At 46.0% G+C, this 17,227-nt stretch overlaps 1 protein-coding gene across 1 annotated transcript; it reads right to left on the reverse strand.

Moving 5' to 3' along the window:
- Positions 1-11,050: 11,050 nt before the first annotated feature.
- AKAP5 (A-kinase anchoring protein 5) lies at positions 11,051-15,238 on the reverse strand. The gene has a single exon (XM_061613285.1). The coding sequence runs from the start codon at positions 14,462-14,464 to the stop codon at positions 12,980-12,982; it is 1,485 nt and encodes a 494-aa protein (XP_061469269.1). The 5' UTR covers positions 14,465-15,238; the 3' UTR covers positions 11,051-12,979.
- Positions 15,239-17,227: the final 1,989 nt, after the last annotated feature.

Below are 17,227 nucleotides of genomic sequence, written 5' to 3' on the forward strand. Positions count from 1 at the left end.
CAGTTTTTCTGCAGATTTTTATTAATATGCAAATGCATGCATTTAATAAGAGTAAATTGATTACAACTGATGTGCAATCAATGAGTTATGGTTTACATAAACCAGATGACAGCTCTAGTTTCAAGAGCCCTACTCCCATAGGAAACTGCCTTATACCAGGTCTAGTTATTTATCCAGCTGGTCCAGTGTTGGTTGAGGGCAGTTTTCCAGGGTCTCAGATAGAGGCTTTTCCCTCACTTGCTATTTGGGGCTTTTAATGTGTGAAGTATGCGCTCTACCACTAAACTATGGCCCCTCCCTGTGGCTTGTATCTATTGCAGCCTTTGTCATAATGAAAAGGTTGCCAATGTAATGCCCGTGGGCACACGTGTAAACACCAGTACCTGCTATGGTGCCCATGAAGGAAGGAAGTGGACTGCCTTCAAGTCGATTCTGACTTATGGCAACCCTATGAATAGGGTTTTCATGGTAAGCGGTATTCAGAGGGGGTTTACCATTGCCTTTTTCTGAGGCTGAGAGGCAGTGACTGGCCCAAGATCACCCAGTGAGCTACATGGCTTTGTGGGGATTTGAACCCTGGTCTCCCAGGTTGTAAAGGTCTTATTAAATATCCCCTCAGAAATCCACAAAACAGGAGAGACTGCTCTTCCTGCTCATTTCTTGTTTGTACTGGCTCAACCTCTCAAACACTGAAGGCGTCCCCTTAAACATGCCCACATTTCACTGGATGTCCGGATTGGACACTCACCTTCACTTTCAGAACAGTAGTCAACTAAGTCCTACTCAGAGTAGAGCCATTTAAATTAATGAAATTCAATGATTTAGTCATGTCTGTTAACTTCAGTGGGTTTACTCGTGAGTAGGACCAGCACTGAACACCACCTAGAATTCTTGCTTCTACCTTAGTCCTTCAGGTCTGATGCGTCCCACAGAAGTAGAAGGCAGGATGCTCTGTGAGGGTCCCCCATGATTACCTTCCCCTCTCCTGGCCACGCCTCCTCTCTCTAAACCAGCCACTGGGGTATGAGTGTAGCATCTGATGGCCCAATTATTTATTTACTACATTTATATCCCACCTGTCCTCCAAGGAGCTCAAGGTGGCATATAAACACGGTTCTCTCCTGATTTTATCCTCATAACAACCTGTGAGGTAGGTTAGGCTGAGAGACAGTGACTGACCCAAGGTCATCCAGTGAGCTTCATGGCCAAGTGGGGATTTGAACCCTGGTCTCCCGGGTCCCAGTCTGGCACTCTAACCACTGCACCACTCCAGGTCATTTTGCTGCTGGGGAAGAAGCATCAAATGATGCACCACCACCGCTGCCGCTGCCACTCCCTGAGTCAAAGTACATGGTACCCAAGGCCAGCTGGTTTATATTGGCATCTGAATAAAAAAATCCCACAAGTGCCTCTTACTTTTCCTGACAAAAAACCCAAAAAAGTAAATTGCTAACAATTTGCCACCCTTTTGTGACACCCCACCCACCCCAAATCAGCTGCCAGAGGTGTCTGCCTCACTCTGCTTAATGGTAGCCCACACACACACTGAAAGAAGAAGGCCTGTGACCGGTAGTGTAGTGGCAAATTCAGAAGTGCAGGGTCTCTTCATGATAGTCACACCAACCCCCAGGAGTCACTGTCTTTTCTGCAATAACAGAATTATAGATCCAGAATAAAACTACTGTGTGTATGGACTCACCAGCCGCACCTCAGATCTCAATCTCTATCTCTAGGCTCCCAGAAACCTTTTGATTTTAAGAATTCTGACATGAAGCCAAGTGTGGGACTTGGATTTGGGAGACCAAGGTACTTTGCCATGAAACACACTCCTCACTTACCCTAGAAGTCAATCAGCATGAAAGGGGAAGCGTGTGTTAGCTGCTGAGAAATCTCAGTGACTGACTCACCTCCTTTCACTCTGATTGGCTCCAATCAGTAGAAAGGGCATGCTGTCAGCCAAGTGAGAAGACTCTTCTCAGTGGCTAACATTCCCCTTTCATACTGATTGGCTTGTACATAGGGACTCTCCTCTCAAAAATGTAATTGGTCTATGATCCCCCACAACCCTGAATGACTACACCCCTACCTATGACTCTGGATGCAGCCCATGTTTCCACATAGGTGCGACTGGTAGAACTAGGTGTATGTCTGCAGCATTCTAATGTGTTATACATTTATTGGCCAGAAGGTGGCAGCAAGGTGCAAATGGAGAACTTTCTTTTCTCAAGTAAAAATGAGAACTTGTAAACTTCACCGAGGGTCATTATTATACACATGCACACACGCCTCCCACATTCCTCCTGCAATGTTTTCTTACACACAAGATGAGTCACCAACATTTATGAGGGAATTTTAAACACACGTCAGAGGAGCATGAAGAGGGGGCGAGAAAGAGAAAATGTGTTTGAGTGAAGGTGGAAAACATTTAAGCATTTCTTTTTGACCGTAACGGCAAAGAAATATGGTCAAGAGAGTTCTGACCATTCTCTCTATGCTGGATTCTTTGGCTCTCTCCAACACCAAAGGCGTCCAAAAGGCAGCTGGACAGCCGCCTGTCAGGTATGCTTTAACTTGGATCCTGCACTGAGCAGTGGGTTGAACTAGATGGTCTTATAGCACCTTCCAACTCTACTATTCTATGATTCTATGATTGTCCTGTTCTCAGCATTTAGAGAATATTTTCTGGCCACTGTATTGTTGAGGTTGACTTGTTGACGGAATTTTAATTCTTGTTTTTATTATATACATACATACATATTTATTTACTACATTTATATCCCACCTGTCCTCCAAGGAGCTCAAGGTGGCATATAAACACATTTGTATGTTAGCAGCTGATGAAGGCGGAAGCTGAAACGTTTTGTTAATATAATAAAAACCTCTGTTTGGATAATCACAATTACGTTCATATATATTTTTAGGTGATTAACGGAATCCTTATAGGGATCCAGAGCAAGCTTGATTGAAGTTCTGTTTGTTGCTTTCAAAACTGTCTTTATATATATATATATATATATATATATATATATTTAAAGATTGTTGTTAGTTGCCCAGCCCTCCATTAGCAGGAAGGGAGGGGTATAAATACAGTTAATAAATACTAAATTAATGCTGACCTGACAATGCAACACATCCCTAAAAGCTGGCTGTGAAAAGAAGATCCAAAATGGAAAGGCACTCTCTGACCTTTCATATGCAGAGCTGGTGCGAGGGGTCAGCAGCACTCATAGGCACTTGTTGAGGCCTACGTAAGAAGCTGCCTTATACTGAATTAGGCCATTGGTCCATCTAGCTTGTTATATTATATTAATGTTTATTTATACCCCTCCTTTAGGCCAAACTGCCCTCAAGGCGGCTTACAGAAAAAGTTATTGTCTACACTGGCTGGCAGCAGGTCTCTAGGGTTTCAGACAGGAGCCCCTCTATGCCCTACCTAGAGATGCCTCGGATTGAACCAGATGCAAAGCAGATGCTCTAAACCTGAGTTACAGCTTTTCTGCAGAGGCCCCAGTCCCCCAGAGCCTCTTGGTCCTGCTGTTGCCAAGATCTTATCAATAGCATTGCTGGATCAAGCTAATGGCCTATCTAGATCTGGTTTAGTCTCTTGTTTCCTAACCTCAGGGATTGTTCCAATTTATTCAGTCTGCAACTCTATTCACACTTACCTGGGCGTAACTGTCTTGCTTGCTGGCTTCCAGTAGGCATCTGGTTGGACACTGTGAAAACCAGGGGAGGGAGGGGCAGCTGGGCTAGAGAGCCTCTGGCCTGATCCTGCAGGGCTATTATTAAAAAATGTAAGCTTGCAGGGAGGGGGCTGACTTGTTTTTATCGATCTGATGTAAGCCATTCTGGGAGCCTTTTCTGCAGAAGAGCGGGGTAAACAAGCTTTAAAACAAATAAGGATGTTGTGCATATATAAGTACAAACCTACTTTCGAGTTATTACAAGTTGGGGATTCTTACAGTGTAATTGAGAGAGAGGGTGGGAGAGAGAAAAGAATGAACCTTTTTGTTGTTGTTGCTATGGTTAAGAACTGGGAGTCAGAAATCCATGCTGATCTGCTGTGAATTGCCCAGTGGATCCCTGTTTACTTTCTGCCCTCCCCTGCACTCTAGAACACATTTCTTTTGTTATTTTGTAGGATACTTTTTGGGCAGAAACAAAACACACACACTCAGAGAGGCCATACAATGACACTCAAGTGGAAAACAACATTAACAAAAATAACAAGGTAGCGTCACAGAGGAATTAAAAAACAGCATACAGCAATGAAGGCACCGCTGGCAAAATTAACATAAATAGATTAATGGCAGGGGAGAATGGTTGTAGCTCAGTAATAGAGAATCTGTCTTGCATGCAGAAGGTCCCAGGTTCAGTCACTGCCATCTTTGGATAGGGCTAGCAGTCAATCCTGCCTGTAACCCTGGAGAGCAGCTGCCTGTCAGTGTAGGCAGTATTGAGCTAGTTGGACCAACGGTCTGATTCAATACAAGGCAGCTTCCTATTAAGTTAGAATGGCATGTAACTCAGATGTGGGGAACCTTTGGCCCTCCAGATATCATAGAATAGTAGAGTTGGAAGGGGCCTATTAGGCCATAAAGTAGGAAATCAACTTTGCTTTGGCCCCCAGCAAGGTTAGCTTGATCAGAAGTTCTAAGAATACTCTTGGAATAACACCTCTTTCAACCTTTTTACAATGGTTCAAAACATTCCATTTTAGACCTTCAGAATTTGATCTCAGTATCTTGTTTTCAATGCTAAGGTTTAGCCTTGGAAAATATGATGCAGTGAAGAGCTTGCGTCTAGACATAAGGACATAAAAAGAGCCCTGCTAAATCAGATCAAAGCCTCATCTAGTCCAGCATGCTGTTCTCACAGATGCCTATGAGAAGCCCGTGAGCAGGACTTGAGTGCAACAGCACAGTGTGCAGAGTGCTTTTCCCCACACCAAAGAGTAACCACAATCCATTCTCACACATCTCAGCTTCAGGAAAAGGCTGCTAAGGTACTAGTCACAAACCTTACATATTAAGAATAGAGGAATAATGAAATGCAAATGGCTGATAACAGGTGTAATCACTTCTGTGGTGTTAGTTGTACAAGCACAGACATGAGCCAGTACGTGACACTGGGCAAGGCAGTGGAGACTGGTAGGGAGGAGAGCACAAGAGTAGGTGCAGTCAGAGCCAATGGCAGGCACAGCCAACTAATGCTAGATTTGTTCCCCTCCTCACAGGGCCAGCGCCAGAGGGCGGCCAGGTTGGGCCCTGCCCAAGGGCCCCTCCTTAGGGTAGGAGGGTGGTGCTCTCCTTCTGTGATCCGCAGCAGGGTTGGGTCCTGCAACCTGACCCTGCCATGGATTGCAGAGAGGGAGGTCCTAGGCACCCCCTCAATACAGACAGTGCAGGCTTCAGTAAGCCCACCTACCTCTCCCATCAGTGTGAATGCTCTCCACACTGTGTGCTCATGCCTGCCATCACCCAAGTGGTGCTGACAGTGGGTGGGTGTTAGTTGATGGCAGTCATGCATGCTATGCACGAGTCATTCACACATGCTCGGTGCCGGCAGGGGACACAGGCTGAGCCTGCCCCACGCCCCACCTACCCCTTGTATGAATGACTCATGCATAGCGTGCATGCCTGCCATCATCTAACATGGCGGCAGGGGCATGAGCCCCTTAGGGAAGCCCTCTGCAATCCGTGGCATAAAGACACACCTTATTGTTGTCTCTTCGTGTTTCCAAATAGAACATATAATTCATTTGCTGTTTTTATTCACGTGGGGCCTTTATAAAGCTTGAAAATACAGAAGTTAAACATAAGAACACCCTTGCTGGATCTGACTGAAGGTCCACATTTTCACCAGTACTGCCAGTCTGGTTGCTTCCAGACAACCCATTTATTGAACCCGATTTGTTTCCAGGGAGATTAGACAACACTATTTACTGAACTTTTATTTTGATTTTGCAGGGAGTTTACACAACGTTGCGTCAAATCAAGTGTCAAACTTTCCATTGCATTTCCCTGTCATGTTCCTTATTAAAAAGGCTAGTCTTTGGAGGTGGGGGCGAATGGGTTTATTGTGCAAAAGCTTCAAATCACTATTAATGGTGCGACTTGAATTTGCCATTATGCGATTGAATCCCATCTGAAAACAGTGACAATCTGGAAGCGCCCTCTGTAACATGATCAAATGTCTTTTCCACCTCACTCCTTCCTTCTTGAAACTATAAAGTCTGCAATTAAGGGGCGAAAAGAGAAAATGTGATGCCTTGGCACAGCATCGATTATTATTTCCTCTTGAAACGCCCAGCCCAAAGAAGAGCCCTGTGTGATAAGGAAGTTTGCATCCATCACCTCAATCACTAAAGGATGATGTACCATCATGAGCCACGCTCCTGTGCTCTGTGAAGGCCCTTTGTTTAGACTTGGCATAGCCCAGCCATTGTTGGGGGATGATGAAGACCAATAATTTGGTTGCTGTTGGCTTAAAATTCCAGGGTCCATTGGGATGCATTTTGCGTAGTTTTGCCTAGCAAGGGAAGCTGAAAAGCAGTTGCATGAACTGGGCTGGCAGAGAGACGCGTTGAATTTTGAGGGAGACCGGTGATGTTCTCAAGCAACTAGCAGGCGTTGCCTGCGTGCCTGCTCTCGCACCCCTGTAATGCCTGCTCAACCTGTACATTTGTAAATAAACAGTGGTGCTTTCTCCCCCATGGGAGACTAACCCTGTAAAGGCTGCCCTCCGTTTCCTGCAAGTGAGCGAAGGGAGAATGCCTAACAAGATAGTCCCACTCGCTCTGCGGGACCAGCACAACTGCTTAACACCTTGCACACGTCTGCTCTGTCTTGGGTTTTGTGTGAAGAAAAGGGGATTTTGCTTCACAACTGATGTCTTATGGATGGAACACTTCTTGGCGTGTTATGATTGTTTTTAATTGCATTACTATGCATTTTATTGTTGTAAGTCACTTTGAGACTTTCCCCTATATATATATATGAGAACGTAATTGTGATTAACAAAACGGAGGTATTGTGTGTGTGTATATATATATACACACACAATACCTCCTTTTTGTTAATCACAATTACATTCTCATATATATATATATATATATCCCTTTTAGTCAATGCTGCTGCATCTGTTGGTATCTCTATAGCTGTTATACGTAACTCCAACAGTGTTAAAATGTTTTGCAACTGATTGCCCCATTTTTTTTGTCAAGATTACTCTCTGGACACTTTGGCACCACATGGCCTGAACCTGGAAGACAGTACAAACTTTACCTGTCTTGTCCAAATGAAGCCCCTCTCAGCATTCCATCCTCAAAGCTCTCTAAATGCAACTTGGGTAACAGCATTTGTATGTTAGCAGCTGAGGAAGGTGGAAGCCGAAACGTTTTGCTAGTAAAATAAAAACTTCTTTGTTAATCACAATTACGCATATATACATTTTAGGTGATTAACAGAATCCTTATAGGGATCCAGAGCAAGCTTGGGTGAAGTTCTGTTTGTTGCTTTCAAGACTGTCTTATTGATCTATCTACACACCACTCTCTCTGCTGGGCTTTCTGTTGTCCAGTTTGGTGGAGGGGCAGCTGCATCACCTTCCCCGTTGAAAGCCCAAGCCAAGCGCCGCCTGCCCGTCTTCATCACCATGTCTTTTTTTGCTGCCGCCATCCCCACTGGGCCTCTTGTCCAACCCAGCCGTGATGGTGGACCTGTACCAACTGTCCGAAGATATGAGCTCCAGCACCTGGGCTTCCCCTGCAGGCAGATCCATCTACGCTGAGCAGGCCTCCACCCCCTTCCTCTCAGAGCCCGTTGTTTCCATCTCTCCCGTGGGCAGACCCACCCACGCCAAGCAGGCTTCTACTTCGTTCCTTTCTTCCCAAGCCTGTGGTTTCACCTTTGCAACGACCTACAACGGCTGGAATGTCGACCACTTCATCCCATGATTAATTGAAGTACTGCTTACCATGGACACCGTCTATGTTGGCAAAAAGCTGGACTGGTCCTGTTCCTTTTCCTGTATTAGGACTGGCCAATGCAGTACTAGCAGGACACCCCAGTGGTAGCATGTTTTGATGTCAACATACTGATGTAAGAACTAGTAGACATTGTCTCATTGTTAGGAACTTATTTGGAAAGTGCGATTTGTTATTGTGTTTTCACTGAAAGTTATTGTTGCTTGTTAATAATGTTATTACCTTATTTAATTTTTGTAAATTGTACTGTTTTTCTAGATCTGCATTTCTGTATTTGTGTTAATTTTTTGTAAGCCGCCTTGAGGGCCTTTTGGCCAAAAGGCAGGATAGAAGTAAACCATCATCATCATCTACATAGGTACATGGGTACGTTCACAGAGCATAGACACTTTGAAGAAATTTCTGTTGCCGCAATTTGTGCCTTTGGGCCCCTCTCACAGGGCCGAAACTAGTACAGCTCCCAATTTCACACCCATTCCTAGAACATGGACCTGTACAAATCTTTATTATGGGGAAGGGCCATAGCTCAGTGGTAGAGCATCCACCTTACATGCAGAATGCCCTTGGTTCAAGACCCGGCATCTCCAGGGAGGACTGGGAATTGTCCTGACTGAAGCCCTGAAGAGCTGCTGCCAGTTAGTGTAGGCAGTACTAAGCTAGATGGAACAATGGTCTGACTTGGTTTAAGGCAGCTTCCCTTGTTCCTATATATAATTGGGATATTATACCTATCAGGTAGATAAAATTTTAAAAGCAAAGCCCAAGAGTTACCCATGGATTGCCCTTTGTGGGGGAGTGACTGGTAAACGTATGATTGCATTTAACCCGGCTATTTCTACCCCCCTCGTCTAAGCAACAAATGCTGGAAAGGGGGGGCATAATCAGTATTGGGACCGTGAGAGGGAGAGGTGTAACCCTTCCCGTGCCACAGTCCTGGTTAAAATGCTTCCCCCTGCACAGTTGCTGCTAGGCCCGGGAGGAAGCCTTCCGCTGTGTTAAGGGCACTGCCACTAACATTCTCTTCCGCCGCAAGCAATATTCAGTGGCTGAATTGCTTTAGGCTAAAGACACAGGGCCACACAGGTGCTGCAAAGCTGCCCCTCTTGTCTAGTCAGCTGCCCTCACTAACAGTAGCGTAGTGGCAAATTTAGAAGTGCAGGGGCCCTTCGTGAGTCATGCCACGCTCCCTTGCAGCCTTTTTCTCACACACACGCTACTTGAGCAACCCCAATTCAGTAAGGAAGCAGACCTACACTAGTGATGGGATCTGCAGTCGCTGCACATTCACCACCACCTCGGAGAAAGAGGCAGAAGAGGAGCCCACCCCCTGCAGTGGAATTAAGTAATGTGTATCCCACCCCAGTCTGCTGTTGTGACCCAAGTTGGGAGAGGAGGCATTGATGAGCGTGACACCGACTCTGAGGACTGGGCTGAAGAGCTGGGGGAAGCGACAAGCAGCGAGGAGAGCCCACACCCATCCCTGTCAATTCAACCCCGCTAGAGACTGCTCCATTAGACACGCCCCTTCCCCGCGCCAGAGGCACTGCCTTGTCAACCTGACATTCCCCAGCCGAGTGCCCCACAGCTTCCCACGCTGAAGCAGACAGATAGCCCCCACTATCAGGGGGAAGCTGAGATCCAACCTCCATTGCCTCACACTCGGAGGCTTCACAGGTGGGAAGTTCAACAGATGGAGTTGAGGAGGAGCCGTCGTTTATGCGCGAAAGCCAAGCTGTCTTAAGTGGACTCAGGGGAGGGGATAGTTGCTGAGTCAACGTCTGAGAACTGCGAAGAGATGCTTAGTCAGTGTTCGTTCAGGGCAAACGTTCCTAGAAAGCATAGGGAGGTTAATGAACCACAAAGCTTTTCATGTATCTATAACTTTAATAAAGAGAGAAAATCACAGACTCGACTGCGACTGAGTCTTTTGACTTTGGGCAGGGCACCTGCAGCCTGTCTTGCCCTGCAGTGCGGCACCTCCTCTTCCTGTTCCTCCTCTGTAGTCTAGCCCTGCTGGGGAGGCTATTGCTGAGGCCTCCACTCTATTGTTTGGCCCTCTCCTGCCTTCTGATTAGAGGGGGTGGGAGGGTGCCGCCTGCAAAAAAAAGTAACGGGGTGGCATCCTGACAAGTTCTGACAGAACTACACACCTGCTCACTAAGCCGCTGAACGAGCCAATGTTTGGATTTTCAACTGCCAACTTCAACCCACATCTTGCGATTACAAACTGGAAAGATAACACGATGTAATTTGACACTATTTTAATAGCTGTCAATATATTACATGACCTCTGCATCAGGGGGAGTGTCCCTGTTGCCACCCCAGGTCACAGAAAAACAGGGTACAAGAAGAGACTCATCCCTTTTCCATCTCATGAGCAGCAGATCAGTGCCAGGCAGAACCACAGGTGGAATCTTAAGCATATACACGCAAACACTCACCCCATTCCTAAGGACTTTTGCTGGTTTGTGTGGCTAGAATGCGAGTATCTCTCTGCAACACTCTAGGGTGCATTCAACTAAAGCTAAGCACATCGAATGACTTCTCCTTGCTCAGCAGAACCTTCTCCCCCTCTTGCGTGCTCCCTAAATCTGTTCTGGGGGTTCCATCTGGAGCAATTTGGGGATGGTGTGTGAGTCGGGGAGGGGTGAGGAAGTCCCGTTGTGCTAGCGCAATTATTTACTTGAATGCTGCTGTCTGTTATCTGGGTGTCAGGGAGTCTCCATCTTTCCTGATGCTTTTGGGGGCAGGCCATTAAGTCCATCAACCTCACACCAACATCCAGGGGACTCTTCCTAAATGCACTGGTCCTGATCCAGCTGTAGTTGTGCACTGATGGCTCAAACCATGGGAGGGCCTCACCCATTTGCATCAAGAGCTCCATCTCGTTCACTAGGGCTTAAATGAATCCTCAGGCTACAGAAGATGGAGAATGAAAAACTCAGATGCGTGTTGATCCTGGCAACACACACAGAAGGCTGCTTTCATGTGCATATCCCTCCTGTGGCTTGGGGCACTTGTTTTTAATATAATGTGTGTGTAAACCACCACCGTTACCCCCACTCGTCAGTATTTCTACCCCCAGGGCAACAAACGAATATTTTCCAAAGGGAAAACTCTTAAGGAGCAGGGTCGTTTCAGTGGTGTTGGCAACCCTACAGAACGTCCTCTCAAGGAAACTCACCTTCCCTCTTTACTGTAGGTCTTCCAATGCCTGTTGAGACCTGGTTGTTCTACAAAGCTTATGGGGTTATAAATGTTGCTGCAAAGAGAGTTTCTCCTGCTGCTGAATTGGGCTGCTTGTAACTGTTTCCCCCTCTTTTTTTATCGCTATCATTTTACACATGTATTATTGTTGTGCGATCATTGTTTTAAGAACATGGGAAGAGCCCAGATGGATCAGGTCAGAAAGCACATCTAGTCCATAGGAATCCCACAAGCACGTACTGAGCGCAATGGCTGCTGCTGTTCCCCAGCAAGTGACAAATTGCCTCTAATCCTGGAGATAATACACTCCCATCCTGACTATGAGACACTGTTAGCCTTATTTTCCATCATTTTTTTTAATTCCCTTTTAATGCTGTCGAGGTTGGTGGCCCTCAACATATAATGTGGGAGTGAATTCCATCGTTGTAACTATGCGCTCTGTGAAGAGGTTCTTTCTTTCCTCTGTCCTGAATCGACCACCATTCAGCTTCAATGGATGACCCCAAGTTCTAGGGTTATGAGAGACAGAGAAAAACTTCTCTCTGTCCACTTTCTCCATGCCATGCATAATATTATACACTTCTATCATGTCATCTCTTACCCACCTTGTTTCTCTAGACTAAAAAGCCCCAAATGCTGCTAACTTTTCTCATGGGGTAGTCGCTCCATCATTTTGGTTGCCCTTTTCTGCACCTTTTCCAAACTGACAATATCCTTTTAGAGGTAAAGAGACCAGAACTTGTACACAGTATTCAAAGTGTGGTCACACCATGTATTTGTATAACGGCATTATGATATTGACAGTCTTATTTTTGATCCCTTTTCTAATGATCCCAAACATGACCTGATATTTGATGGTCTGGTATGTTTAATCTGTTCTCAATGAGGTTTGTTGCTTTGGTTTCCCTTTTGGAAATAAAGTGGGATCCAAGTCTTTGAAAACAAAACAAAACAATTATGTTGAGCCAAAACAGTGCTGAAAGGCTCTAGAAATTTATAGTTTTCTGCATTAGACTGGAGTTCTGCTCATATGGCTACCTGGGTTTGGCTTATGAGTCTTCCATTTTCTAAGGCCTCTGCAAGACTTTTGACATAAATTGTTTGCTTACGAATTACCTTGTGTGTTTTTCATTCATTGCTTTATAATTTGATTCCCTATTTAGGATGGCCTTGCCACCTTTTCCTGACACTTCTGCTGCGACTTGCCTCTAACAGCAACTTAACTAAGCAATTTAGCAGGTGTTAAGTTAATTAATGCAGCAATTACTCAGGCATTTGACAATAATGACTTTGGACAACTTGGGTTCTAGCAAGAGAAATAAACAGAGAAGGGAAGGAAGAGTTTGCCTTTGCCTTTCCTAGATCTACCACACAGAACAAGCCATTAACACATCACCATGCAGCGAAAGTCCCCCGTTCTAGCATCCTGTTTTTACATACAAGATACTTTCATTTCACCAACATGCAAAATTAAGCAAATCACAGGTACTGTGAATATCCCAGGGTTTCATTCCAAGCCTTTCATGCCAAGTTAAAATAAAGCAGGCCCTTCATAACACTTCCTATGGCATTAATACTGAATTAACCGGCAAGGTTGGAACAGGCAATTTTGGCACCTGAGGCAGAAAATCCGACACCCTCTCCCGGTAACAATCTAATACATTTAAAGAACAGATCATTTGCACCTTTTATTGGCACTCAAAATCTGGGGCCGGTGGCAGCTGATGTCAGCTTGTCTGATTGCAAGGCCTGGCCAAGGATCATCAGGGAGCTCCTGCGGTTATATCATAGAAAGCTGTTTTGCTTATTTTGTTCCAAAGCCATTTCGTTCACAAGCTGTTCGACGGACGACTGAATGGCTGCCTTAACAAGCGACGCAGCTGTTTCTATCAGAAGCATTTCATATTGCTCTGAAGTCCGGTGCTCCTGGCCATTGGCACCCAAGGGCGGCAGGACCTTAGAACACGTCTTACCTTCCCTCGTGTAACCAGAACCCCCTGCCCCAGAATCAAGGCCTTTGCTTGGTTTTTTCTTCACTTTCTGTTTGTTGGCTTGTGGAAATGAAAATGGTTCACAGCTGTGGCTGAGCTCTTCGTCCGGGCATTCCTCTGCTTCCGTGATCATTATGACAATGCCTGCTCCAAGCATGGTCGGCTTGTTTTCCTCAGACCCCACTTCTTCACTGGAACACTGTGGCTCACTTGAAGCCTCGCTTTCAAACGCAGATGGGCTGCAGTGCAGCATCACTTCAACAGAGTTGCTGTCCTTGGTACCATTGGCATTCTCCAAAACATCCACATCCTTCCCAAATTGTTCCAGCTCATCCTCGTTGGCCAGCGTGTGCTCGGCTCCTTCTGCTTCTATGGCTCTGGGTTCGCTTTCTGGCAGGTCCTGAGGAAGGAGGAGGCCCATCTCATCTTCAAAATCAAATGTTTCATTTCTTGCTTCTTGGGGGTCACCGTAAAGGCTTCCATGATGCAACTGGAAGAATTGCTTCTCCTGTTCTGTTTCAAGGACTGTTTCTGAGTGGATGATTTCTGACTGAGCTGTACAGTCTGTGTATTGATTGGGGCCCGGCCTCATCTCTACTGCAAATGTGTCCTCTCTCTTGGAGAGAACCAGTTCTTCTGCGTTGTTTACAACCCTGCTGTCACTCTCCTTCTCCCCAGGGGCTCTGCTGGGGGAGTGTTCAGTGTTCAGTGGACCTTCCACAGCCACAACCTCTGGTTCACTATTCCTTTTGTTATTCAAAATGCTTATCATTTCCTTTGCTTTCTCACCGTGATCTACCTCCTCGGTTATTTCAGGCTGGCTGGACTTCTTCCTTCTAGAGAACCTCAGGCAGGGAATTTTAAGGTTGGAGCTGGTGTGTTCCTTTGGAAAATGCAGCGCACCAGAATCTTCTACACTTGTCTCCAGTTGCACGCGGGAGCCGAACTGTGTTTGCTTCTTCAAAGTAGATTTGGGCCGTCTTCTCAGTGTCACGAGCCGTTTAAAGGCCAACCAGGCCCCTCCTGAGGTCCACAATGGATCTGGAACTTCCATTTCACTTTGCTTGGTGCTGGAGTTCTGACTTGTAGGCTTCTGGGCAAGCGAATTGGATTCATGGTCCTCGCTTTTCTCTGTTACGCAGGACTTCTTCCTTTTCTTAAAGCAAAAGACAGAGGCCTTTTGGGCAGGGCTTTCATTTGGAAGGAAGGGTTTCTCCACACTGGAGTCTTCCAGCTCTTGCTTATTCTCTGCCTGAATTTCTTTAGTGACATCCTCCATAGTTTGGGCTTGGATTCTAGCTTCTGAACATTAAAACTCGGCTAATGTCTCAGATGGAAGACATCCTTACAGCAGATCTACACCATAAATGTTAACAGTTTTATGCCAGTCCAACTGTTGCTGCTCCCCTCCAGTGAATACTGGGGATTGTAGTTTGGGGAAGGTACTGACAAAAATCCTTAGAACCACAGTCCCCTAGGGAGAGGAGATCGCTGTTAAACCAGTTTACATCTGCAGTGTCAATATGCTGTTATCAAACTCAACAAGCTATCCCTTGAGAGATGTCTTCTCACAACCTCAAAAGGGCCTAAATTTCCTGCAAAAACATCTTCTGAGGGCCGTCTTAAAACAGGCTTCTCTTCTTCTTAGTTTAAAAAACAAAAGAGTTAGATTTTTAACAGCAGGGTGCTTTTATCCCCCCTCTGTGCATCTTACTGAAGAAGTTTCAGCCTGATATCTCTGAGCATCAATTTTAATCATCTCTTGATGCGGCAGGCGATAATCTTTCATCAGAAGCTTGGCACTTTAATTGTTTTAAATAGATTTCAGATCATTACAGAAACTGACCTTGTTCCATTGACGACAGTCCCAGGTGAAGATCACTTGCAAATATATGCATGGTTTCCCAATCAAGGATTTTGTTTGAAAGCAGATACAAAAGACCATCTTTGTCAACTGGTATGGGGAGAAGCTTCCCTATGTCTTTTCAAGTTTGCTTTTTAATGCCTTTCAGTCCATTTTCCAATTAGCATTCCTTTGGTTATAAAACACAGCAACTTTCTTCATTGATGGGATTGCTTTGAGGGCATCTGCAGGAAGGAGAGAAAAAGGGGGAGGGAAGGTATAGCAGTGTGCCAAATATGCCCCCACAATTAATGTCCTAAATAATTCAATTTCTTTTTGTGTTTTTAAAGGAGAAATTTTTTACTTTGCATTTAATTATCAGTGGGTATTGGGTTTGACTGTGGGAGTCCCAAGCTTACAACCCTACTGAAAGCCGCTTCTTGTGTTAAAGCAGGTGTAGGGAACCTTTCGTCCTCCAGATGTTGCTGGACTACAACTCCCATCATCCCCGGCCATTGGCCATGCTCACTGGGGCTGATGGGAATTGTAGTTCAGCAACATCTGGGCCAAAGGTTTCCCACACCTGTGTTACAAGATTCTCACAAGGAAAATATTTCCAACTAGGAATTAAAGTGAAGCCAATAATGGTGGGAAAAACAGAAGGGAGTAGAAAAAGAGGAAGGCCGAACAAGAGATGGATTGATTCCATAAAGGAAGCCACAGACCTGAACTTACAAGATCTGAACAGGGCGGTTTATAACAGATGCTACTGGAGGTTGCTGATTCATAGGGTCACCATAAGTTGTGGTCAACTTGAAGGCACATAACAACAACAACAAACACCCATTGGAATGATTCAGGCTAATTGGGGCTTTCTGGTGCATGTCCAGGCAGGAAAAACACATAATTTTGACGACTTAGAAACTACACACAGGTTTCAATTTAATTCCTACAGGGAAATGGCCATACAATGCTGCCTTAATACCAGGTCAGGCTGTTTGCCCATCTAGCCCAGTACTGTCTGCTCTGACTGGCATCAGCTCTCCTGGGTCTCAGGTAGAGGGTCTTTTCCCATCACCTAACTGATCTTTTAAACTGGAGATGTCAAACTACGGTCCCTCCTCTAGAGGAGTCTACCCCTTTTGCGCACATGAGTTGTTCTTCTGGGTGTGCTTCCTCATTGAAAAGAAATCCCGTAGCAGTGACTCAGGCAGAGAGATAACATGCAGCCTCCAACGAGGGCAGGGAATTTGGCTGCAGTTCTTGCACTGCAAGTCACTGGATCATTCAGCTCACATTTGATACAGAGACGTGGAAAAAGGATCACCCCGCAGTGAGCAGAGGCTGCCTGGAAGCAGGCAAAGGCAGAACAATAAATCATGGAGGCAGGCAGCCTCCTTGAGGGCTGGATGCCATCAGGGGTGTATAATTTTTCTCTACAGTTGATGACAAGGGAAGGGCCACAGCAGGGTAGCAAAGCATCTGCTTTACTCGCAGAAGGTCCCAGGTTCAGTCCCCAACATCTCCGTGAAGGGCTGGAGACAAACTCCTGTCTGGAACCCTGGACAGCTGCTGCCAGGGTTGACAATGCTGAACTTGATGGACCAATGGTCTGACTCAGTTTATGGCGCCTGTGCTAACAGGCAGCTGCTTTATATCAGGCCAGACTATTCGTCTATTTAGCTCAGTATCGCCTACACCGTCTGGCAGGGGCTCTCCAGGATCACAGGCACTGAGTCAGTATTGTCTACACTGACTGGCAGCGGTTGCCCAGGGAATCGGGTGGCAGTCTCTCCCCGCCCTACCTGGAGATGCCAGGGATTGGACCTGGGACACTCTGCCATGGAGCGACGTCCCTTCCCTTTGTCGCCTGTTTCTTTAGGTACTTGCCCTTGGCAGCTTCTGCCTCTGCCCTACCAAGCGACACTCCCAAATCTGCCAGGCACCACCCCCTGCCTCAGGACCTGAACCCTTAGAAGACTGGACAAACCTACCAGTAATGTACAGTGGTCCCCAAGGGCCTAAAAATCAATCTTTGTTTTGCTGCATGCTGCCTTGGACTGCAAAAACAGCAGAGGATGAGGTCAAACCCCTGGCATGGCTGACAGGTCATCTTTGGCTTGGTAGTTTGCAAGTGATGCAGGCCTGGTTGTCCTGGCCTTGGGGGGGGGGGAGGCGGGCTCTGCACAGGGAGTTCCC

This window comes from Rhineura floridana, chromosome 2 (genome assembly GCF_030035675.1).
Source record: "Rhineura floridana isolate rRhiFlo1 chromosome 2, rRhiFlo1.hap2, whole genome shotgun sequence".
Taxonomy (NCBI): domain Eukaryota; kingdom Metazoa; phylum Chordata; class Lepidosauria; order Squamata; family Rhineuridae; genus Rhineura; species Rhineura floridana.

What these genes read in the sequence shown, in the direction of transcription:
- AKAP5 (XM_061613285.1), bottom strand. Translation starts at nt 14,464, where the DNA reads ATGGAGGATGTCACTAAAGAAATTCAGGCAGAGAATAAGCAAGAGCTG.